The sequence below is a fragment of the Trachypithecus francoisi genome, unplaced genomic scaffold (genome assembly GCF_009764315.1).
Source record: "Trachypithecus francoisi isolate TF-2019V2 unplaced genomic scaffold, Tfra_2.0 Lachesis_group2, whole genome shotgun sequence".
Classification (NCBI taxonomy): Eukaryota; Metazoa; Chordata; class Mammalia; order Primates; family Cercopithecidae; genus Trachypithecus; species Trachypithecus francoisi.
The window spans coordinates 47,923,921-47,950,688 of NW_022681465.1; the positions used below are offsets into that span (position 1 = coordinate 47,923,921).

Genomic DNA, 26,768 nt, shown 5'->3' on the forward strand with positions numbered 1-26,768 from the left:
AACCCCGATATATCGATACATATCTGTCTATATCATAGATATAGATCACAGATATAGACAGATATCTATATGGAAAACGTCCATATTGGAACGTATTAAACAGGCAGAATTTTCTTCCTGGTTTCTCTGCTCTTGGTAGATGTTCTTCCGACTTCAATTGCCACCTGTGAATAGTGAAGAAACTTCTCACTATGAGATTCCATTGCCATGAGGGAGGGAGAGCTACGGTACCCACTAAAGCAGGGAACAGAAGCAACTGAGGGGCAGGTCTGTGGAAATGAGGATATGCTAATAAGGGACCGAGTTGGGAAAGCAAGAGAGTAAAAAGAGGGCGTCAGTTAAGCTGAGACAAAACGACGGCCAAATGCGGTCTTTACTCTCTAAATCACCTGGGTCTGGAGTCGACTCCCTTCGTTCACCCTCACTCCCAATTCCGGCCCCCTCCCGCCCCCTCCCGCTCCCCACATCAACGTGTGCCTCCGTCACCTCTCAGACAGTGGATGCGTTCCTGCTGAAACCACCCAACTTACCTCGGGGTCCTGGCAAGCGCAGCCACTGCGCTCCGCCCGCCCACGTACCTGTGCTGCGCCTGCGCCTCCTCCGCGCTCTCAAGGTCAGCACCGCCCCCAGCCCATAACCTGGCACCCACGGAAGTTGCTTTAGAGGACGTCCTGCGTATCTTCACCTCTGCGTGGCGTGGGGTCGACGGCGCTCTGGAGAAGGGAGGAACTTCCTGTCCCGCGCGCGCACAACTTCCGGCAGAGCCGGAAGACCCTCTCTTTCGCTGTTTGAGAGGCTGCCGGGTCAAGGACCGGGAGGTGAGAGGTTTGGGACTGTCCCGGCGACTCCGGGGTGTCTGGTCCACGACTTATCCTAGGCGCCATGGTGAGTTCTTCTGTGAGGGCAGGAGTGACAACAGTGGGGCGAAAAGGGTGGGGAGGTCAGTCCTGTGAAAAGAGCCATCAGGTGCTCTGCTCAGAATGGAGTGAGTTGAGACGTTGGGATGAGCTGCTGGGCAGGACCCACCACCTGTCCCAGGGTGTCTGAGCCTCTGAGGAAGCACAGTTACGCCTGCCTGGCTGGGAAACTAGCGGGCCGGAGGTAGGGGCGTATCTGTCAGGGAGTATGGACTGGGTAGCCTGCCTGTTAATGGCCCATTTACTGTGTATGGCAGTGGCGCCAGGTGATCCCAGAGTTGACCTTGCCGGGTCAATCACCTCTTCTGCGCCCCCTTCCCCAGCCGCAGAACAGTGGCCAAGAACTTCGGATCTTAGAAATGCGTTTAGCCTCTCCAGGTGGACACAACAGGTCTCCTTCTTGTACAGGATCAACACCTGTCTTTTAAAGAAACGGCAGTCCCCTTATTCTTTACACTTAACCATTTCATAATTGAAAGGGGTGTCAAATAAAAAACCCGAATTAGTAAGGACAGACTTTATTTGAAAGGAATATTGCAAGGGTATGGAGGAGGTTGAAGGAACTGTTGCAGTAGGAAGAATGACCATAAGATTTGCATGCCCCTTAAAGATTAGGCAGAAAGGGTTTGTCTTTTATAGGGAGGGGTAAATAAGACGTCAGGAATTGGGATGAAAAGGTGGGTATGATCCGACAGTAACCAGATAATGTTTTACCCTGAGCCCATGTATTCTGAGGAGGAGCTGTTAAGAGAGGTTTGTATATGTTGTTTCAGACTGAGGAAAGGACAAAATTCAGGTATCCCACGGAAGAGAATCTTGAAGTTTGGCTAAGAAGTATTTTGTTCCGATTGATCTGTGGGACAGGTACTTCAGCAAGTCATTTACGGAGCAAAGGATGGGAATTAGAAGGGTCTGGTTATGGCCTTGTTTTAGGTAAACAAGGGGTTGGGGAGGGGGTATGGATCGACCCTTAGGCTTATCTGAGTTCTACAGGAAAGGTGATTCTTTGCAGCAAGCCAATTTCTCAGAACACAAACGGGGGCAAGGGGTTTCTTACCCTTTGCTGTTTTTCCAAGATCACAGGGCTCTGGTGAAGTTCATTATTATCATTTTCTTCACTGTATACAAGATTTCAAACCCTCGCCTGCAGAGGCGTCTGTCCTGGAATTTAACTTCAGTTTGCCATGTATTTTCAGGGCCAAATACTGCCAACGAACGTTAATGTGTGTGATGATTGGCTTTTGAATGGCTTAGAAACTTAAGTGAATGTAGAATAAAAACCTTCAAAATAATGTAGTTCCTGGTCCGCTTTAACAGATAACCTATCTCTTTAAAGTGTTTTTTTTTTTTTTTTTTTTTTTAACCTCAGTGGATAATATGGTTTGTATTGAGTTGTTTTTCTTTTGTATCAGTGAAATTAGGCAAGGATAGGGAAAACAGAACTGGGAGGAACTAAAGCCTAGTAATCACTCTTCATCCCCATTTTTACAGAAGAAAGAATCTGGAGTCTAGAAATTGACAGTGATTTATCTAAAGCAACAGTAGTTTGGCAGTCTGGACTAAAACTCATATTTTCATTTTTAAAATTTAAGATTAACTTTTGACTTTTTGGTCTGAAAAGTTGAAGATAAAGTATAATTAAAATACTTAAACTCATCGTAGTCACAGAAAAGCTGAATGTGAGCTTGTTCTCAGTGTTTTGGAATACTAGAAGTAGAACCCTTCTTATCCTATCAGTTCAAAAGAGGTGGTTAATGTTTGGAACTAATGTAATCTTACGCTGTTTTTCTGAATGCCATTTTAGAGCTAACTAGTTGGCTGTCTTCCTTCTGGAATTGCTTATATTTCTGAGTTAATTATCTTGGCTGAGTTTTATCTTTCCCAGCTATGAAATTGATAATGTCTGTATATGCAAGTGTGGTTAATGCTTGGAAGTTTTCAAAAGAAAGAGTTCAACCGTTAAATGGAGTGAACATGGACTGAATTTATTGAGGATTCAGCTTGTTGGAATCAGAACTTGTTTTGCATTGCTGGGGCCTAATGATATTACAGAAAGAACATTAGTATTGAACCCGGAGGACCCAGATTCTGCTCATTGTTAGTTATATAGATTTGGAAAAGTCACTCAATTTTGATAAGAGTTCCAAATTCCTCCCAGATAAGAGAAGTGAGACTTGATGGGTACTAAAGCACCTTCTTACATTTGTGATTCCATGACTGCTCAGAACATTTTTCAGGATAGTTATGTGTTTCAGATTAAATAAAAGTTAGTCTGATTTCCACTGTTTTGTTTCCATGCCATTTTGGTTTAAGTTTGATTTCTTTTATCATTCTCTTTTTCATTTTTTTCATAAGTCACATAGATAATACTTGGAATCTTTGTGTGTTTGGCCAAGTCTTTCACTACTGTCTTAAATACTGCTCTAGAATGGAATGCAATTCTTGGAATGTTTTGATTTAATTATTGTTTTAATTAATGATAAACTAATTCTGTGTTGTCATTCTCTGGTACATTATGTAAACCAAAACTCAATAGATACCTGTGTCTATAATAAGGTTTTTGTATTATGAATACAGGAGAATTAGGATTATGATACAGGCTGAAAATACTGAACTCACGCTTAATTTTTATGCTTTCAAGTTGTTGTGAAGACAAGTCTATGAGAAATTTACCAATGGAATAAAGCCATTTGCTCTATTGCACTTTCCTTTTTGAAAATTACAGATCAACTTTATCAAATAGAAATCTTTCTATCATTCAAGCTAATTTGTGGGAGATAGGTAGATTAGAGCTAGCTCCTGGAATTGCAGATATCATGGCTTGCATTTGTGTATCATCCTGTAGTAACTTACTGCTGGAATTGAACAATGGTTTGTGGGCAGGTGTGGGAGAGTGGGCCGTGGGGAAGTTGTAAACCTTTGCCATAATCAAGTGGATTTAATGAGAAGTTTTCTTTTTGAGGGTAGTGAGGGGAGTGTTGGGAAGAGTCTAGTAAATGCTATAAGAGAAACACATATAATAGTCTCAAAGAGTACAGTGGAAAGAAATTAATTCTGAGAGCAGGTTGGGTCATGTAGTAGGTTGCAGGTTCCCAACCCCTGGGACTGTGGACTCCTACTGGTCCATGGCCTGTTAGGAACTGGGCTGCACAGCAGGAGGTGAGTGGTGGGCAAGTGAGTATTAATGCCTGAGGTCCACCTCCTGTCAGATCAGTGGTAGCATTATATTCTCATAGGAGCGCAAACCCTATTGTGAACTGTGCATGCGAGGGATGTGGGTTGGATGACCCTTATGAGAATCTAATGTCTGATGATCTGAGGTGGAACAATTTCATCCCGAAACCATTCTCCCTCCACACTGCCCCCACCATGTGTGAAAAAATTTGTCTTCCATGAAACTGATTCCTGACGCCAAAAAGGTTGGGGACTGCTGTAGTAGGTGACTTCAACTGAGTTTTTAAAGTGGGTTAATATACTAGTTTTCAAGCTTGAGTTTGCATAGGAATCACCTGTGCTACTTTATAAAAACACTTCTCTGGGCTCATAATTTGGGGTAGCATGAAGTTTTAGAATTGTATTTTTAAATTTAAAAAAAAAGTTTACTTTAAGTTCTGGGATATATGAGCAGAACATGCAGGTTTGTTACATAGGTATACATGTGCCATGGTGGTTTGCTGCATTTATCAACCCATCATCTATGTTTTAAACTCTGGATGCATTAGGTGTTTGCCCTAATGCTCTCCCTCCCCTTACCCCCAACCCCCTGACAGGCCCCAGTGTGCGATGTTCCCCACTCTGTGTCCATATGTTCTCATTGTTTAACTCCCATTTATGAGTGAAACATGGTTTGGTTTTCTGTTCCTGTGTTAGTTTGCTGAGAATGATGGCTTTAAGCTTCATCCATGTCCCTGCAAAGGGCTTAAACTCATTCTTTTTTTATAGCTGCATAGTATTCCATGGAGTATATGTGCCACATTTTTGTGATCCAGTCTACCATTGATGGGCATTTCGGTTGGTTCCAAGTCTTTGCTATTGTAAATAGTGCTGCAGTAAACATACGTGTGCATATATCTTTAGAGTAGAATGATTTATAGTCCTTCGGATATATACCCAGTAATGGGATTGTTGAGTCAAATGTTATTTCTGGTTCTAGATCCTTGAGGAATCACCACACTGTCTTCCACAATGGTTGAACTAATTTACCCTCCCACCAGCAGTGTAAAAGTGTTCCTATTTCTCCACAGCCTTACCAGCATGTTGTTTGCTGACTTTTTAAATAATTGTCATTCTCACTGGCACGAGATGGTATCTCATTGTGGTTTTGATTTGTATTTCTCTAATGACCAATGATGATGACCTTTTTTTTCGTATTTCTTGGCCACATAAATGTCTTCTTTTGAGAAGTGTCTGTTTATATGCTTTGCCCACTTTTTGACGGGGGGTTGTTTTTTTCTTGTAAATTTGTTTGTTTCTCATAGATTCTGGATATTAGAATTGCATTTTTAGTAAGTTCTGCAATTAAGTTTTTTTTTAAATCCTTACTCTAGTACTGGATGCAGTTCAGAGTTACATTGGTGGACCTTAAACCCCTACTAGAGAGAAATGCAAGTATAAGAGACTTTGATGGAAATACTGGAGGTCCTTTTGCTAGCTGAGTGGTAATTTCACATGTACAGTTTGAAGGATGGATTTGGTCAGGTATTAGCAGTTAACTACTAAGGTTAACTTTTAGGTTTAAAACATTCAGGTTTCTTCTCAGTTCTCTGACTTTATTTTCTTCTGACTGCTTTCCTTCACTACTTTCTTACTACAGAGGCCTAGTTGAAATAATGTTATAGACTGACTTTTCTCTTGGTTAGTATTTAGTTGGTTCAAGGTTGTTTTTTAAGATTAGTTGATACCTTGGGCTTTGATCCACTTAAAAAAAAAATTGTTTCTTTTGTTTTCTCTGGGATAAAAGCCTAAAGTACATTAAGTTGATTTCAGAAAATCAGAAGATATTCCAAAGTGTTCATTTCTAAGAGAGAAGTTGTTATTTTCTTACTGTCATTAACATGGTTTTGCCCATGTTAATAAGAATGAATACAGCTTGTCTCAAAGGAACTTTTTAGAAATAAACTTAAGTGTAAACTGCCTTTCTACTCTTTGTATACCACTTACCTTTGAGTTATAGAAAAAAAGAAATCCTTACAGTCATGGTGAAATGAATATTCTCTTGGCTTCGAAATGACTGTAACTTTTATTTCACCAAACTTTAAAAAAAGTTCTTAAATCATTCATTTGTTATGTATTCACCATCTGTATGCCAGGCACTGTTCTTAGCAACAGGGATATAACTGCTTAAAAGCAGAGACAATCTCGGCCCTCATTTATTGGGAGAGGCTGATGATAATCTCATGATGAAATGGGCATGTAATATGTCAGTCATGATACGTTTAACAAAGATAGAGTAAGGGGATAGAAAATACCTGTTTTAGATAGGGCATGTAGGGAAAGCTTCAATGAGGAGGTGACATTGTAGCAAATTTGGATGCATAGATATTCAGCCCATGTGCCTGGTACCTATGCGTACATATTTATTAACTGCTCCTGAAAAATTATTGTAGTGCAGTGTATCTAAAAAGCAAGCACAAAGCTCATACTGTTTTCAATTGTATTCCATAAATTTATTTACTGTCAGCTTTCCAAACAGCAAATAGAAAAATAATAGAAGTGTGTGTTTTTAAAGATAGTAATTGATTATGTGAAATCTCATGTAATATATTTTATTTTTGTGTCACATTAAAATTTTTTTACAGACTTTTTAAAGAGTAGTTTTAGGTTCACAGCAATTTTAAGAGGAAGATACAAGAGATTTCCTAGATATTCCCTGCTCCCACATATGCATGTCCTCTACTATTATGAACATCCTTCACCAGACTGGTAAATTTCTTACAACTGATGAATCTACATTGACACACCATAATTGCCCAAAGTCCATAGTGTACTTTGGGGTTCATTCTTGGTGTTGTACATTCTGTGGGTTTGGATATAGTTGGAATCTTACAGTATGTAGACTTTTCAAATTGACTTCTTTCACTTAGGAATATGCATTTAAGGTTCCTCTCTGTCTTTTCATGGCTTAATAGTCCATTTCTTTATAGGGTTTAATAATATTCCATTGTCTGATGTACCACAGTTTATTCACCTACTGAGGGATATCTTGGTTGCTTCCAGATTTTGGCAATTATGAATAAAGTTGATATAAACATCTATGTACAGTTTTTTGTGTGGACAGAAGTTTTCAGGTCCTTTGGGTAAAAACCAGCAAGTGCAATTACTAGATCATATGATAGGACTGTAAGAAACCACAAACTGTCTTCTATAGAGGTTATATCATTTTGCATTACTAGCAGCAATGAATCAGAGTTCCCATTGCTCTACATTCTTGCCAGCATTCAGTGTTGTCAGTGTTCTGGATTTTGGCCATTCTAATAGGTGTGTAATGGTATTTCCTTATTTTAATTGACGTGATGTGGAACATCTTTTCATTTTCTTACTTTCTGTCTGTATGTCTTTGGAGAGGTGTCTTTTAAGGTCTTTGATGCATTTTTTAAATAAGGTTGTTTTCTTGTTGAGTTTAATTAAGAGTTGGTTATATTTTTTATAACAGTCCTTGTCAGATATGTCTTTTGCAAATATTTTCCCCTGGTCTGGTTTGCTTTCTCATTTCCTTGACATTGTCTTTTACAGAGCAGATTTTAATTGTAATGAATCCAGCTTATCAGCTCTTTCTTTCATGGATCATGCCTTTGGTTTTGTGTCTAAAAAGTTGTTGCCTTGTCCACAGCCATCTGTGTTATCTAACAGAACTTTTATAACTTTGTGTTTTACATTTAGGTCTATGTTCTATTTGAGTTAACTTTTGTGAAGAGTGTAAGGTGTGTGTCTAGAGTCATTTTTTTTTTTTTTTTTTGCACATGAATGTCTAGTTGTTTCAGAACGATTTGTTGAAATGTTTTTTTTTTTTTCCTCCATTGTATTGCCTGTGTCCTTCTGTCAAAGATCATTTGACTATATGTGGGTCTATTTCTGACCCCTCTATTCTATTCTGTTGATCTGTTTCTTCCTTCTTTCATCCATAACAGAGTCTTTATTATTCTAGCTTTCTAGTGAATCTTGAAGTTGGTTCATGTCAGTCCTCCAACTTTGTTCTTAGTATTGTGTTGGCTCTTCTGGGTCTTTTGCCTCTTCAAATAAACTTTAGAACATTTCTTTTTCTTTTTCTTTTTTCTTCTTCTTCTTTCTTTTTTTTTTTTTTTTTTTATATCCTTAAAGTAACTTGCTTGGATTTTGATTGTAATTGCATTGAATCTGTAAATTAAGTTGAGAAGGACTGCCTCCTTGGTAATATCCTTTTCATGAACGTGGAATATCTCTCCATTTATTTAGTTCTTTGATTTCAGTCATCAGAGTTTTGTAGTTTTCTTCATACAGATCTTGGCGTATTTTATTAGATTTATCCGTTAGTATTCATTTTTTTTCTGGGTGCTAATGTAAGTAGTATTTTTAATTTCAAATTCCACTTGTTCATTGCTAGTATGTAGGAAAGTGATTGACTTGTATATTAACTTTGTATCCTGCAACCTTGCTATAATTGCTTATTAGTTCCAGGATATGCCACCTATTTTTAGTCTTTTAAGTTATTGCAGTTCTTAGAGAATACAATTACAACTCACTTACCCAATGATTTTTATGTTCATATCTTTTAATTATATAAAACAGGCATAGTAGCTCTGTTGTTAAAGTAGGTTAAATATCTTTTGCGTTTTGGCTATAAACTATAAGATTTAGAAAACCTAAAACAGTTTAAACTTTTGCTACTTTGATACTGAGACTTGGGATCTTAGTATCTTACTTTACATTAAAAACATTCTTAATCATTATGAAAATCGACGTGCGTGAGGCGTGCTGGCAAGCACTTGTAGTTCCAAGCTACTTGGGAGGCTGAGGTAGGTAGATCACTTGAGCCCAGGAGTTTGAGATTGCAGTGAGCTGTAATCACGCTGCTGCGCTCCAGCCAGAGAAACAGAGTGAGACCCTGACTGTTATAAAACACAGAACAAAAACTAAAAATGACTATTTGAAAAGTAAAAATAAATACATGGCATTGAAAGTGTGCTTGAACTAGAATTCTATGATTTTTATAGTTTGATTCAAGTTTCTGTGATTCTGATTGTGTAAATTTGGAAATACTGTTGATGAACATTTAGCTGAATGTACAGTATAGGATACAAAGAGAAGAATATTCAGTTTCTGTGGAATTCGAGAAGGGTTTCGTAAAGAAAGGTTTAGATTAGATTTTTAAGGGTGAGTAGCAGTATGTCTGGTGGGTAAGAAATTAAATTTTACTTTTCCTCAATAATGATAACAGCTGCATTTATTTTGCATTTAATATTTACCAGGTATTATTCTACATTCTACTTATATTGACTCATTTACATCTTTATGAAGTAGTTAAATTCTGTTTTTTTAAACCTCTATCTTACAGATATAGAAATGGAGGCACAGCAAGATTAGATTAACTTGTCCAAAATCACACAGCTATTGATGACAGAGTTTGGCTTTTAACACAGGCTTCTTGTCCATTGTGTTGTTGTGCCAGTCTGACTATTGTTTATCTTGAGTAAGATTCAACTTATGAAAAGATCGAATTTCACAAGTTCAATCTCGTGTTTGAAATGCAAAAACATTTTCCTATAGAAATCATAGTTAGTAATGGTATTTTTAGAAAATGTTTCCCAAACCTAGTTAATACCTAATATATCTCTATATTATTCAAGCAATTAATCATTACTATCCGGCATAGCAGTACTGATTGACATTTCTAACTAGGTGTCAGACATATGTGCCACTGCTGCAGTAAGTCAAAAGATTCTTTCATATTTCTTCTACCTTAACTGCATCCACTTAAGGCACTGCTTTACACCAAAGCTTTAATTTCTCTTAGGCCTGAAGATGCACTTCTAGTAACACTGATGAGTTGAAGAGCAATTTGAGAAATTGAGGATGAGGAGTTCTGCTGAACTTGAATTTCTTATAAGTGTAATAAGCATTTAGTGAGTTGCACTTGTTCCAAGCCTATCTCACAGTTATCCCAGTTCTTTTCCTGAGGACTCTTCTTTCCACTTGGGCTATTTGCAACTAGAACTTTGTTTCTTCTTCAGGTTGCAAAGAAGAATGTAATCTTGTAGAGTACCTTGTCTTTCCTTCCATACATTCAGCAGACATAGTTCCTTTAAGAGATTTTACTGCTAGGAGAATTTCATAGGTCATATTCCCATGTTACTGCTTCACAGGTGTTTACTAATTTACTTACTTATCACAGAAATCCTCTAGGGGAAAAAGAGACAATAATGATGGGATGTTCTAGTAAATTTTTGGAAGTAGAGAGGTTCGGATTGTGAAGAGGAGATGAGATAAATAGTAAGTGGCACTGCAGAGAGAAAGGGAGATTTTTCTCTACTGGTAGAAGTGGCTTATGAAGAAGGAACTTCAACAAGCTGTTCTGCTCCATTTTATAAATATATGATTATAGACTGCCAACAGTTAATGCCATGAGTATTTGATACCATAAGGCTATGGCTGTTTTTAAAGTAAGATTAATACTTTTATCTTTGTGATAAGTAGTTAGAAGCCCTTTGAAATACTAATCTAAATTATTTGTTTATATAGCTATCTTATGTCTGCCCTTTACACAGCGCTTAGCTGATTTTTGTTATCTTTTACCTGGTGATTGCCACCACTTGCCCCAATGTACTGAACTACTTAGAAAAAGCAATGCCATAGTTTCCTGCTTTCTTTTTCTAGAAGAAAAAGTCATACAGCAAGGTTCTGTTACTGAAGTCAAGACTTCATTACCTTTACTATTATGGAGTAATTTTATTATTTCTGGAGATTTGAGGCCTTTTTACAATGAACATAAATGATCAAATTCTTATGGTTTATGGGGATATGTATTTAAGTATTCATGTTCCATAGCTAGAACCATTTGTTTCTGCATTCGCCCTTGGTCAAGAGAAAGCATGACATTTTTTCCTTGAAAGATTTGTTTTTATTGATGGTTAAATTTATTACTAGAATTTTACTTATGTTTAAATTAATGCTTACTTCCTCCTTCCTTCTTCTGAGAAGATTAATTAACATCAGGACAATGAAGCTTCATTGTGTCAGTTATTACTAGACAGTTTAGTTGTTTGGGTAGGATATTGCATGTCGAATGTAGAGGTCTTTTCTTATCACAGTTTTTAAGAAAAAGTAGAAAAGAGCCTGGATAACGGGAATTAAAAATAATTACCAACAAAATATGTTTTCTAGTTAGTAGGGACAGATAAGCAAGCTTTAAACATTGTACTGCAGGTCATAACTTTAATTGAGGCATTTAGTTCTTGATGATTCAAACTATTTTCTAATTTGATTTCAACTAACATTTACTGAATGCTTATTCTTGATTTTAATAGAGAGCTTCCCACTTAATCATTCTTATCAGAAGTGGTTAATGTCATCATAGTTCTTTCTCTTGATAGCCACTAAAAAGAAAACGTTTGGATTATAAAGAAAATGAATCATTTAAAAAGAGAGGATTGGCCACGTGTCTGAGAGATAGATTTTTTTTTTTTTTTTTTTTGAGGCAGAGTCTTGCTCTGTCGCCCAGGCTAGAGTGCAGTGGCTGGATCTCAGCTCACTGCAAGCTCCGCCTCCCGGGTTCCCGCCATTCTCCTGCCTCAGCCTCCCAAGTAGCTGGGACTACAGGCGCCCGCCACCTCGCCCGGCTAGTTTTTTTGTATTTTTAGTAGAGACGGGGTTTCACTGTGTTCGCCAGGATGGTCTCGATCTCCTGACCTTGTGATCCGCCCGTCTCGGCCTCCCAAAGTGCTGGGATTACAGGCTTGAGCCACCGCGCCCGGCCGATTTTTTTTTAAACTATGGAACTGTTGGCATATACAAGTCTTTCCTGAGAGAAATACCCACAAACTACTAATTGAGATGAATATAATGGGTGGTGGGCTAGGTGTACTCCTTTAATTTGGAACTCTGATTTCCTTTCAGGTCTTATAAATATTAGCTCATTTAATCTTTATGAGGAAGAATTATTCCTTGCCATTAGCAATAATTACACAGGCTTTTTTGGTGGTTTAGAAATGTTAAATCTGTGAATGCCAGTGATTAATTGTGTATTTAGCTGAAATATTGCAATCATAGACAATATGATCTGTTTGGTATTTTGGAGATCATTTGCCAGCCTTGTCATTTTGTAGATAAGGAATGAATCCCAGGGAGAGCTGTTCTCATTGCTGTGTAGCTAGTTATTGACAGAACTATTTCGATCCTAGCGTGTTTAATTATTTAATGCTTTAAAAATATTTACAATGAATGCATTTACCTAACAGTTAACATTAGGGGTACACATTAAATTTTCTTGGCTTTTGTGTATGGCTTAAAATTTAGTTAAGCTGAAATTTTTATATTAAATTTGTTTAATAAAGCTTTATCAGTGCACTTTGAGCAAAGTTTTGATTTTTAGTTTGTTTAAAGGAAATATTTTGTTTGTTTGTTTGTTTGTTTGTTTGTTTTTTGAGACAAATTCTCGCTCTGTTGCCCAGGCTGGAGTGCAGTGGTGTGATCTCGGCTCACTGCAACCTGTGCCTCCTGGGTTCAAGTGATTCTTGTGATTCTCGTGCCTCAGTCTCCCACGTAGCTGGGATTACAGGCTGTCGCTGCTACTCCTGGCTAATTTTCGTATTTTTACTAGTGAGGAGGTTTCACCATGTTGGCCAGTCTGGTCTGGAATTCCTGACCTCGAGTGATCTGCCTGACTCAGGCTTCCAAAGCCCTGAGATTACAGGCCTTAGCCACCGCACCTGGCCTTAAAAGGAAAGTATTTGTAACACAAAGCTATCGCATTAAACTGAGAAGATTGTCTTGTAAAAACAGATATACTCCTTCCTTTGAGAAAGGAGAAAGCACAATATATTGTATGTAGAAAGCACAATTTATTATCTTTTAAAGTGAATAATTTTCCTTATGCTAAAGCTTAGTGTGTGACACACAATAGGAACCTGAATGCAGTGAAGAACAGTTTATGTTTTATCCATTTATTTTATCAAAAGGTAAAGATTTATTCAACTTGTGTTGAATATCTGTCATCTCCCACCATCCTGGGAGTGGAGGCTGAAGAAATGAGATGAATGCCATTTTAGAGGGGGAGAGACCCTTAAATTAGTGGTCACAATTGAGCATGATACAGGTTATTTTGGAGTTATGCATATGTTCTTTAGTAGAAGTTGGAAAATCAATGAACGTTTTATAGTGCACGTAAATGTTGAAGACTGAGTAGCAGTTGGTCTAAACAAGCTGATTTGTACATGTCAAACATGTCTTTTCATTAATTGATTTTGGCTAATGACTTCTTTGAATATATACCTGTAGAGATGTTTTCTATAATGTTAGAAAATACTCTTAAAGAAGAGTGGCAGAATTTAGGAAGCTTTCTTCCATTGAACCTTTTATTTGTTACTTTTTAGTATTATAGTGAAATATTTATACGTGTCTTGGCTAGAGATGAAGTGGGTTGTTAATATGTTTAAGAATATTTTCTTCCTTGTCAACATTTTAATGACTATGGCATTGCTTGATATGAGGCATTACATTATTTATTCAAGCTCTTTTAACTGTGGAAAGTTAAATTTTAAAATAAACAATTTAATTTGAACACCAATATGTTAAAATGGTTTATGTCTTATGTTTAATTAGAATGTCTTCTATTCTTATGAAAAAGTATCTTTTTCCTTGCCTTCTTTGTTGTTGGTCTTCCATTTGCCTTATCATTTGTACTATGGAAAATGTCTTTTTATTTCTAAATTTAATCAAAATCTGATAAATGATTTTGTGTCGTCATCTTTATCTGAAAGTCTAGAGCTAGTATTTTTTAAGATAGTTATGTCAAGTTCACACATTCTACTGTTATAGTTCTAATCTTTAAAAAATTTAGACTGTATCTAGGCATTGAGGATTTATGCTTTTTGACCTTTGAAAGGGTCAAAAAGCTATTTTGAGGTATTGAGGATTTATGCTTTTTGACCTTTGAAAGGACATTAAATTTCTTGTTTTTCTGATTTAGAAAATGGCAAAAAAAAAAATATGCTTTCACTTCTTACGGAAATTAAAAATGTATTTTATGCTATAAAAAATTGGTGCTGACAAACCCAATTAATTCTGTAAACAATTACATTTGGAAATTTATCTGAGTTCAAATTATAGTTGTTGACAATTACGTTTTATATGTAATTCTAGTTGTAATATTAAGGTGAACTATATGAAATTGCCATTTTGTAGGTCAAGACAATTAAGTATTAGCAATTTCATAGGATTCAACCAATAAATGTGTACTAGATATCAATAGGTGATCTTATTCTTTAGCTGCTTTTCTACCAAATCTTCCTGTTCTTTCATTTCATGTTTAGTATAGCTCCCCACCCCCAGTTTTTACTTCCAGTCCAGTTTACGGTCTGTAAGGGCTGCAGGTATGTTAGAAAACCAGTAAAGGCCACGGTAGTGGGATACTAGAGAAGCTTTATGGGAAGGAAGTCTGCTGGTCTCTTCATGATTGTTTTATGCTGCTTTTATCAGCTTTGGCATTATATGGGAGAATTTCTCTTTTGGATTAAATATAGACAATCTTCAGACGTACTAAAGAACCTATTGGAAATAACCATCTTCAAAAACCCATTTTGGGTCCGTCAGTTCCACATACGTAGTTTCATCACACTTTTCTTCTCAGGTTTCTAGACCTCTTAGTCATATTGCCAGAGTGGTAATCCTGGTTTTTATCTTATGACGTGACATTTTTTTCCTCCTTTGAAGACCCTGATCTTGGTGTAGTTGTTCTTCAGGTTTTTCTTTCAAACTTTGTCTATTTTGGTGCTTTCTTTGGTTCTTTTGATTACCCACTTAATCATCCTGGATTTTCCTATTCTTGTAACCTGTATAAGGTCTCATAATAATCAATCTTTTTTTTTCTCCCCTTAAATTTTTTTTTATGGATACAGAGGGTCTCACTTTGTCAGGCTGGAGTACAGTGGTGCGCTCATGGCTCACTGCAGTCTCAACCTACTGGGCTCAAGTGATTCACCTCAGCCTTTGGATTACAAGCACATGCCACCATACCCAGCTAGTTTTTTTGTTTTTATTTCTGGTAGAGGGGTGTCTTGCTATGTTGCCCAGGCTGGTCTTGAACTTCTTGCCTCAAGTAATCCTCCTGCCTTGGCCTCCCAAAGTGTTGAAATTATGGACATGAGCCACCACATCCTGCTAAATCAGTCATTTTTCTGATGCTTGTACCTAATATGCTGAATCATGCAGATTTGCAGGTGCTTGACGATCATTCAATCAATTCTATATTCCTCTTTTGTCAAAATTTTCACAAATTTTAGCTGTCCCTTCTTCCCCTCCTTTCTTTTACAGCTCAACTCCTTACCCCATTGTGGTTCTTAGGAGATGATCTGAGAATTTTGAATTTTGAAATAATCTATAATAAGTTCTTAAGATAACTTCCTATCTGCTGGAAGGTAGGAGATCTAGAACCTTGACCTGGTTTTTCCACTACCCTGATCAAATTCATATAAACTGTGAGACCTCTGTGTTCAGAATTAATACATCTCCATACCTATTTGTGCTTTCAATTCAGTAGGATGTATGAGATCTTGTAATAGATAAACTTCTTTATGTTTTTTATCTCATCTATTTCTGACCCTTAAGCAATTAAATTCCCACATGTAACTCTTCAGCACCTCCCTAACATTGGTTCCTTCCCTTTTGCTTTAAGCATGTACATTTCTCATATATAATAAATATATTTACATAATCACCTAAGTCTTATCTTACTGAAACTTGCAGAGATAATTACTAATCACATACCTAATTTATTTTTTCTCTAAAACTTTTAATTTTAAAAATTTTGCTTTTGATTTAGAAACTGTTTTGGTTCAAGCTTTTATGGTATTGCTTGGACTATTTCAGTGGATTTCTAATATAGTTCCTTGCTTCCAATTACTTTTACCACTTCAATTTATTTTTTCCCATTATAGTTGCAGAGTCATTTCTCCAAAACATGTTTGATTTGGTTACTTTCAGGCTTTATATCCTGGGATTATTTCCAAGTACTTGCAGAAGAATCCATTATGTGCAATCCATACCAAAGTCTAGTCATGTGGAACTTCACATTATTTCTGGATTGTGCCGTTTGTTCTCTTTGTCTTTGTACAGGTAGATATAACTGCCTGACCTCTTCTTTTCCTGTTCTGATAGTGGACTACTCTTTTAAACCTTATCAAACTGGTTCAGATGTCACCTCTGTGAACCAGTATTTCCCAGACCTCCTTTGTATATTTAATCACTCTTTTGGAGTGTTCCCGTAACATTAGAGATTGATCTCTACCATACCACTTATATTTTATTTGTAGGTGGCAGTGAGGAGTGATTAACACTTACAGTGTTTGATAAAATCCACATATGATGAAAGAAATGAGTTAAGTATTCCTTCCAGGACCCATGGTAGACTAGATTGTAGCCAAATTAATGGTATTTACATATCCAAAGAGAGTAATTTTTTGATAGGCTTTATCTAAAGAAAGAATATATCAATAAAAATAGCTAGAAATGAACGTAATTTACCCAAAATCATTTGGGGGTTGAGAGTATTCTACACTCCAGAGTGGTATTTTGTATATTTCATCAGACTTTCATCACTCCTTGAATGAAATATCCTTTAATGATATTTGCTCCTTTCTGCCCTAAATCACTACTCACCAAGCATCCTGTTTCTAATTTGGCTTCCAGTATATCATTAAGACAGTAATCGAATGGAACACTTAGTAAACCTAAATATCTGATCCACTTCATAGTTTGTTTCACTGTATATTAAGTGACAAAACTCTCACAAATCTTATTACAACCAGTCTGTCAATGCATAAAGATTGATCATCCTTTATATATTAGCAAAAGCCTATTTGCTCTGTGTTCGGAAAAGCTGAGGATGCACCCAGGTGCTTTCCTTGGGAGGCCTGTTGGGAGGCCTGTCTGAAGCTTGTCAGCCTTCTTCGTGAGTTTCTTTCAGTCAACAACTTTTCCTGTCAGTGGTTCTAGTATTCTACCAATCATCCAAACTAAAACATCTTGAAATAACCTTTGAAGCATTCCTCAGTTTTATTCTACAGTTGATTTATGCTTTATGTTCAGTCACATTCAGAGTTTGGTTTTCTTCTGAAGTAGCTTTTATTTTTGTTCTTTCTTTTTGTTTCAACTACGTTTATCTTATTCTTAGTTTTTATCTTTAATTGATGAATATATCGCTATGTCTAATTTTCATCATGTGTTACTTGAATTATTTCAGCTCCCTACTCCTGCCTGTTTAGAAGTCCTAGGTGATCTTTCTATTAAACATTTCAGCTAAATACCTTCTCTTGGTTTTAAAGACTCAAGGAGCTAAAATTCAGTCTTCATTTTATTTTCCACAGTTCCTTTTTATTTACTAAGTTTGCTTTGGTTGAGCTAGGTGTTTTGCTGTTGCATGTACCTTCTGTGTTCATGCTTGTCATTTAGCCTGAAGTTCCCTTCTCTTTACTTTTCTATGTGATTTTAGTTTCTATCTTTAGGTTTCATCTACCATATGAAACTTTATCCAATTAAAAAAATTTCTACAACCCATATTCATAGTACTGTGCAATTTTGTGCTCAAATATTATTTTAATATGTATATTTATTGTTACATAATATGTTAATCTTGGGTTTTAAGCTCTCTTAAGACAAATTCTTTTATAGTAGCTGCGTTCATTCATTGAATTTTCATATGCTTTTTCTATTTATAGATATAATTTTTGTGGTGACATAATTTGAATTTACAGTGATTTTTAACATTAAGATCATAAATCATTTGTTATGTAATTTATATTGATATGTAGTTCTTTTTGAAACCACCTTTGTGAAATTATGACAGTAAGAGAAATCTGACATAGGTGACTCCATCTTGCTTCTAACCTCCAAGCTGTCCTAGGTCATTTTTGGGCATAGGCCAGGCTAGCCTTGGGAGGCATTTACTTTATAGTTTAACTTTGAAGCTAGGATGATAATAGTTCCTTCCTAAAACTAATCCCTTCCTGTTAAAACCACCTGAAACTGCCGTTTAAGACTAGTGAAAGACCACAAGATTAGAATTATGGGAGGAGCCTGAGTTCTATTAAGATGTAGGTGTAGTTTTTATAATCCTTCATTGCTCAGGAGTCATGTGGCCAGAAGTCATAATTCCCCAATTACTCCTATAGATAACATCACTATTTTAATACCTAAGATTGTTTTTTTTTGAGATGTTTTTCAGACTGACCACATGCAGACTGTGACTCATGACTCATCTGATCCTGTGTCCCAGTTGAGTGTATGAAGCCGACTCCCGTTTTCTATACCCCTATGATTTCATCCCCAACCAAGCAGCAGTCCCCATTCCCTAGCCCCACTGTCCACCAAATTGTCCACAAAAGCTTTTAGCCTCTGAGACTTCGGGCGTGATCAGTCTCACTCAAATCAGTCACTTCTCACTCAAATCGGTCTCACTCAGTCAGTTGAGCCATTTCTTCCATGTGACTGGCCTTGCATTAAGTAAACTTTTCATTGCAGTGCCGTGATCTCTGTAAATTGATATTGTCTATGCAGCAGTCAGGAAGAGCCCATCAGGCAATTATAAATTTAGGGGCTTGTCTGGGGTCTGCGCTTTTGGGTGCCTGTCTGCTATTTGTCAGCTTTCCACTGGTACAGTGGAACGGGGGGTGAGCTCAGACAGTTGCTTATTTGTCTCGAACTGAGGGCCGTCTCTGATACGGTCTCTGCCAATGAGATGCGGTCAACCCTTTGTGCTTGGGCCTAATTGCAGTGAAGAAACAGTTCCTGGAAGATGTCTTTAAATTGGGCTGGTAAGTGTACAAAGCACTACCAACATCCTCTTCCTTCTCCTGTTCTGGTTGGCCCCTTTTGGGCCAACCTAGCTCTCCCTAGATTGTACAGAGAGTCTTGGTATAGCGAGATTTCTCTCCAGTTGGATGGAGAGCAAGGGCTTTTTTGGAAAAACACTCTTCTGGTCTGTATTCTGGTTCTGAGAGGCTTCTTGTCTGTCTTTGTCTGTGTTTTCTTACATGTATATCACTCTGGCTGGAATGGGAAATGTTAATGGGAGACTTTTGCCTATAGTTCTATGAAATGGAAAAGGATGATTTTTCTTTTGTAACATGTCTTGGCCCCGTCACCAAAGCCACTCAGAAAGAGGGAACCTAGAAACCCAGCAAGCTAACAAAAGGGTAAGAATTTCTTACCAGCCAGGCTTCTGGTCTCGGTCTCTCTTTCTCTCTCTTTCTCTCTCTCTCTCTCTCTCTCTCTCTCTCTCTCTGTGTGTGTGTGTGTATGTGTGCACGCGCAAACTGGCAGAGTGGATGGTAAAAATCACTGTTTGTCTCCTTTGCAAGATTTTGATTAATGGGAAAAAAGATTTATGAGTCTGGTCTTAGGCTGTAATGAATCCGGTGTCTTTCTGTGTTGTTCTATCATGGTGAAGGATACCATAGGATAGAACATAGGTATAGGACCCCTGCAAGCCTTCTGGTCCAGCTGGCCCTGCAGATTGGTTAGTTAAAACTTTGTTGTGGGTTTCTGAGGCAAAAATGGGATGAGGTTTCCCTCTTGTCTTCTTTTGTGTCCATGGAGCTTGACTTTGTGACCACGTGGGGATACTCTCTCTTGGTCTCTGCCATCTGGAGTTAGGAGTTTTGGGGTTCATGTGAGGCAGCTGATCTGAAAGCACTGAAAGTCTGAGAAAGGCCAGCATACTTTTTGGCCCCAGTGTATCCAGTCCTTCAGTGAGTTTTGTCTTAAGAGGTCCCATCCCTATGGGCCTTTTATTGTTTTTTTGCTATCTTAAGCCCATTCTTTCTGAGAAAGAATTATCAAGGATAATTCTGGGGAGTAAGGATGCTTCCTCTACTCCTTCTCTGGAAATACCTCTTGCTTATGTGGTAAAACCCTGGAAAATTACGATCTGAGTTTTAAAAAAAGTTTTTGGGTTGAGTTGCCATTGGAACTAAGTACACGATTGAAAGAAAAAAAGATTTTAGAAATTTTGTATTCTAAACAATTGAAAAGAGGTTAAATAATAGTGTCATGACTAGCCTTGAGAATCCCCTTGTGCAGTTAGAAATGCTTTGCAAGCTCAAAAATGACTGTGCTAGGCTCCTTCTGGGAAGAGTAATGGTGACTGCCCAGCACTGTAGCTCAGTAGCTAAGGATTTTGCCTTTCATGGTGATGGCATGGATTGAATACCTGGTTTAGGGATTGAAACCTTTCTGGTTTGACGTTTGTGAGACATTTTGCCTCTTATTGACCCTTTTCCCTTCCATGGACAGCTTTCCATTTCCTGCTTTCTTTCTGTAGAGGGCATACAGGGCTTTGAGGCCTTTGTATGTAGATGATTAGCTGGGAAACTGAGACTCTAGAGAATGTGGCCAGACAGAAATGTGAGTTGTACCCAGTTTGCATCACCAGACTGTCCTTTCTTTGTGCCACTTTGCCATTTATAAAACCACTTTTCATTTCTTTGGAAATACCTAGTGTGTCTGTGGTTAAGTCATGATCTTAGTTAAGGCTTACTGGGGAGTGGGGGGACAGAAGACTTAAAAGCCAGAGGTGTCATCTGTTTGTCCTGGCTGGAGTCTGGTAATAAGAGATTTAAAAGAGCTCTATGGTTAAAAGGTGAATTAAAAGCTGGTAGGTAAGCTATACATATATTTAAAAGGCCTTTATAAGCTTTTTTTGTCTTCTTGGATCTTGTTTTTTTGAGGAAGTTTTTTTTTTTTTTTTTCTCAGTCGACTGAATTGTTTCTCCATTTGCTTCTGTCTGTCCTCTTACTACCCTTGATGCCCACGTGAGATGACCTAAGGCAGTTTCTGGCAGCCTGGATCTCCTTGGAAAAAACAGAGGTACCGCGATTTTGGGAGAAACCTCTGTTTTCCTCATGGAACCGCAAGAATTGTAAGCAGAGCAATCCCTTTCAGAATCGAAGTTGATGCTCTGTTTTGTGTAGTGTTACCTGACTTTTTTTTACTTTTGGAGACATCAGAAATTATTTGGCATTATGAGAGAAATTTTAGCCTTGGTGTGTAATAGGAGATATACTTTTAGGGTTGGCTAATGGCAGTTACGGAGGGGATATTCAGGTTTTTGCATATTTAGATAAGAAAAGCATGCTTTTGACCACCTGGAAGGTATGGAAACATCCTACCTCCCACTGAGAAGTGAGACTCCTGTGGGAAGAATGGGCTTATTTACTTTGGGTTGTCCACCAGCCTTGAAAAAATGTCCTTACAGTGAAATTCACTATTTTGTCCTGTAGTGTTGCTGTCTTTTGGGGACCCAGGATATGGTGTAAAAATGGAATCCTTGATTTTTTTTTTTTTTTTTTTGAGGCGGAGTCTCACTCTGTCACCCAGGCTGGAGTGCAGTGGCCGGATCTCAGCTCACTGCAAGCTCCGCCTCCCGGGTTTACGCCATTCTCCTGCCTCAGCCTCCCCAGTAGCTGGGACTACAGGCGCCCGCCATCTCGCCCGGCTAGTTTTTTTTTGTATTTTTAGTAGAGACGGGGTTTCACCGTGTTAGCCAGGATGGTCTCGATCTCCTGACCTCGTGATCCGCCCGTCTCGGCCTCCCAAAGTGCTGGGATTACAGGCTTGAGCCACCGCGCCCGGCCGGAATCCTTGATTTTTATCTAGAGCTTTCCATGTGAGGCAGACATCACTGATGATTCACAAAACTTCAGTCCACTGGGTCTTGACTCATACATTACCTTCCAAATGCCCTTTTACACCTTTTTGCTGTCAATAGTTTCTCTCTTCTTTTGCTGTGTTCTCATAGAATCCTCTTCCTGTCTTCTTATTACATTGTATTGTAAGCAATTACAATTGCAATACCATTACAATTGTATTGTAATGCTCCATTTACTCTCCTAGTGAACTGGCTGCTTATTGATGGCAGGGACTGTGTGCTTTTCCCCCATTGTTAGTGATCCAGTGCCCCACACGTGTAGTTTGTTGTTCAATAAATGTTCACTGAATACACCAAATAGACTGGTGAAAAAAGCATTGAGTTGGAAATTGTCTGGGTGCCAGATACATCAGTAACCGGGTAGTTGAGTGATGTTTGTTGTTTGGACCCTGTTTTCCTGATACATAAATTGTTCAAAGATGGCTTGTTTAAATACGTCTAGTGTGAATTCTAAATTTTATGTGAACCTGGGTTGAAATGACAGTTTACATATTCTTTTATAGTATAAATTATATGAGCATCCCTAAGAAGCCTGTCTCAACATATCATGCTGTCACTAAAACACGTAAACAGTCAAGAAACAAATGAATAGGAAGGTCATTGGGATATAATATCCTCTTTTTTATTTTCTCTTTTCTAACTTATTTAGGGAGATAACTGAAACCATTCAGGGTGGTCTGAGTCCCAAGTATATATGCAAATATGCCTTTCAGTAGTAAACAATGTATGCTTTGTTTCAGTCTGTCAGCAGGAAAGCTAGTTTAATGAAACATAAATGTCAACTCCTGAGGTTGACACAATACTCAAAGTTTGAATTTATAAATTGCAGCATGTTTGTATTTAAATTTTTAGAGTTTTATTTTCAGTATTAATAAAGCAAGACAAAATACTGTTATTTGGTACATTTTATTTCTTGGAGAATTGTTTAATTTTTCTTGGTAAGAATTTTTGTAACCTTCCAAGAAACTATTACAAAAATTGTAAGGATAGTTCTTTTAGAGACTAAAGGCAGGTAAGTTTTTCTTGCTCTTCATGGCCTTATTAACAATAGATGTGGAAAGGTTGGAACCTAAGTTACCCCAATGTTTCACCCTTCTTGGGGCTTATGAGCTATTTTTTAAATGGCTTTCCTCCGTTCCAGTTATCAAGAAAATCAGTGCCTAGAGGCATTGAATCCAGACAGAAACCATCTCTTTGGTCAGTTATTGTTTTGAAGTGTTAATAAAACCATTAAGGCTACTTGAATCAATGACCCATATGGTTGTGTGTTTGAGACCTCAGCCATGGTAGACTTGGTATTTTCATTGCATCTCTGCTCATTTGACCAGTTTTTTATTGTGAAATTTATGTTTAAGATTATGGATAAATTTATTTAAGCATTCTCCTTTAATTAAAAATTATGAAGAATATTCAGGATATTTGATTTTTGAAAATTTCAAAGTTCTGCTTTTGTATAAACTTACACAGTGACACTAAATTGGTTGGTGAGACAGGTTATTGGAATGGTTTGTTTTTGAATTTTAAATGATTGTATTTCTTAGTTAATGAACTGAGTACTTTATACATTAATACATTAATCCCTGGCATGTATACTGTAATTGTCAATTGCATAGTAATATCTTAAAAGTTGATTTTAAGTTCAACATTAATAATATATTAAATTTATAATACATATAATTCTCTAAAATGATTACTATTTTGAAAGTATATTCTGAGGATTCGTTTTTAAATGTATATGAAAAGGAGCAACTGTGGTGAACTGTTTTCCACATAATTTAAAAATTCTCTCTCCAAAAGCTTGTGTAGATTCCTGTATTGGAATAAAAGTTACTTTTTTTTTTTTTTCAGTAGCACATATTTAGTCACCTAAGAGCAGATACATTGTAGGATAGATCTGTTGACTTATATAGAAGAATATAATAATATATATTTTTTAGCACAGTATTCAGGTGATGTTTTGGGAAATTATTTTCAGCCTCATTTAAGAAGACAGAAGTGGCATGGTAAAGAGAGTGAGGTTACATTTTTGTATTGAACATTATTTTAGTCAAACATTAACAATGAGAATGTACCAACTATAGTATGATGTTTGCCTTTCTTAGGGTCAGTCTCTTTAATTTCTTCTTTGCTTTTATGTTTGATCAGTCTCTGAATTCTTCAACAATGTCTCTAAAGTGTATTTCTCTTCTGGGTACCGAAGATACCACTGTAATTTCATCATTTCTTGTCTGGATTGTTACAGAAAGCTAGTTGGTATTTCCTAATTCTGGTCAGTCCAGCTCACTGATTTTTGCTTGTTTTTGCCTTAATATAATTTACATCTTTAAAGGTAGATCTATCAGCAGTATCTCATCATGTTTGGTGATTTGGAGGAAGGGGAGAGTTGGGCAAGATGCCCTCTTCCCCAGTTTATACACTGCCTCATATGTATCTTCTAGGTCAGTCTTTCTGAAATACCATTTAACAGCTGTGACTAGTAGTTGTGACTGACACATAATTTTTGCTGTTAAGGAGCAGAAATCACATACTCTTAATAAATTATTATATATGTTTGTGAGAGATTTTACTGAATTATTACCTTGAAGATTCTGTGTAATGCTGTCACTTCTTTCAAAGCTAGGCTGATGTTCACTTTGTCCACAAAACTTTCCATGACTACAAAATGGTCTCTTGCTTTTAAGTCTATAATCTCAAATAGACCAACCTTCTGGCATACTTACTAATGTATTTCTTGGTCTTGTTCTGCCCGAAAGAGTTCTTTGTAATGGCATTCATTGTATGGAGATTGTAGAACTTCTATCATAAACTACACAGAAAATAGGATAGTAAATTCAAATGATAGGAAATGTGAAAGAAAAGGGTGAAAAATGCAACCTTTGATGTTAGGTCAGTAGAAAAATGAACTGAACTTTAACCTAGTTGATAGAGTTTAAGACATTAAAATATCCACAAATAAAACCATAATTGAGTCAGGTTTGGTAGACATTTTAAAAACAGTTGGGTAACATGATACCTCTAGTTTTGTTCTTTTTATCCCTGTTTGCAGATGACATGATTCTATATCTAGAAAACCCCATAGTCTGTGCCCAAAAGCTCCTTAATCTGACACACAACTTGAGCAAAGCTTTAGGACACAAAATCAATGTATAAAAATCAGTAGCATTCGTATACATCAACACCAAGTTGACAGCCAGGTCAAGAATGCAATCTGACTCACAATAGACACAAAAAGAGTAAAATACCTAGGATTACAACTAACTAAGGAAGTGAAAGACCTGTATAACCGGAATTACAAAATACTGCTCAAAGAAATCAGAGATAACGTCAACAAATGGAAAAGCATTCCATGCTCATGGATAGAAAGAATTAATATTGTCCAAATGGCCATACTACCCAAAGCAGTGTACAGATTCAATGCTGTTCCTATCAAAACTACCAGTGACATTCTTCACAGAATTAGATAAAACTATTTTAATTCATATGAAACCAGAAAAGCTCGTATGGAACCAAAAAAGCTCAAATAGCTGAGGCAGTCCTAAGCAAAACAAAAAAACAAAGCTTCGACTTCACATTATACCACAAGACTATAGTAACCAAAACGTCATGGTAGTGGTACAAAAACAGACACGTAGACCAATGGAGCAGCATAGGAACTCAGAAATAATGCCCCACACCTACAACCATGTGATCTTTGACAAAATCAATAGAAACAAGCAATGGGGAAAGATTTCCTGTTCAGTAAATTGTGCTGGGATAACTGCAAGCCATATATAGAAGATTAAAGCTGGACCCCTTCCTTATACCATGTACAAAAATCAACTTAAAATGGATTAAAAACTTAAACCTAAAATAAAAAAACAATAAAAACCCTGGAAGATAACCTAAGAAATACTATCCTGGACACAGGACCTGGGAAAGACTTCCTGACAAATATGCCAAAAACAATTACAACAATAGCAAAAGTTGGCAGATGGGACCTAATTATACTCTTTTAAAGAGCTTCTGCACAGTAAAAGAAACTATCAACAGAGTAAACAGACAACCTGCAGAATGGGTGAAAATATTTGCAAACTGTGGATCTGGCAAAGGTGTAATATTCCGAATGTATAAGGCACTTAAACAAATTTGCAAGCAAAAACCAGACAACCCATTCAAAAAGTGGGCAAAGGACATGAACAGGCACTTTTCATAAAAAGTGGGCAAGGGACACTTTTCAAACGAAGACATTTATGTGGCCAACAAGCATATGAAAAAAAATGCTCAGCATCACTAATCATTAGAGAAATGTAAATCAAAACCACAGTGAGACAGTGTCTCTTACACCAGTCAGAATGGCTGTTAATAAAAAGTCAAAATATCACAGATGCTGGTGAGGTTTTGGAGATAAGGAATCACTTATGCACTGCTGGTGGGAATGTAATTTAGTTCAGCCATTGTGCAAAGCAGTTTGGCGACTTCTCAAATAACTTAAAACAGATTACCATTTGACCCAGCAATCCCATTATTGGATTTACATTCAAAGGACTATAAATCAAATCATTCTACTGTAAACACGCATGCATGCATATGTTCATTGCAGCACTGTTCACAATAGCGAAGGCATGGAATCACCCTAATGCCCATCAATGGTAGACTAGATAAAGAAAATGTGGTGTTAAATACGTATATACCATGGAATACTATACAGCCTTTAAAAGAATGGGATTGTTATGCCCAGACCGTTTGTTCCCCGAAGAAGACCACCAGAGTCCAGAGTCAAAGCCAAGCGGCAAGGATCTTTAATGCAAGTTTGAACTTGGTCCCTCCGTTCTACAACATACAAGAGGGCCCGGAACAATGCATGCGCTTGCTTTTTATAGCTCGAGGAAAACAGGATTTGTAAAGTTGCAGGGGAACGAGGGAATTCTCTAGGTTACAACATTACAATTGGTTAACATTTTAAGTTTATATATTTAGC

General features: G+C 37.2%; 1 protein-coding gene across 9 annotated transcripts in view; it reads left to right on the forward strand.

Moving 5' to 3' along the window:
• Window positions 1–726: 726 nt before the first annotated feature.
• Window positions 727–26,768, forward strand: part of TMEM161B (transmembrane protein 161B) — a 75,507-nt gene continuing 49,465 nt past the window's right edge. For 5 of the 9 annotated variants that reach the window (XM_033179190.1, XM_033179189.1, XM_033179195.1 and 2 more), the window contains exon 1: window positions 727–885. Coding sequence is in view for 2 of the 9 variants with exons in the window: in XM_033179187.1 (XP_033035078.1) it covers window positions 883–885 (3 nt within the window). In the remaining 7 variants the exon portion in view is untranslated. The remainder of the gene's footprint in view (window positions 886–26,768) is intronic. The other 4 variants (XM_033179193.1, XM_033179194.1, XM_033179187.1 and 1 more) reach the window with 2 other exon arrangements.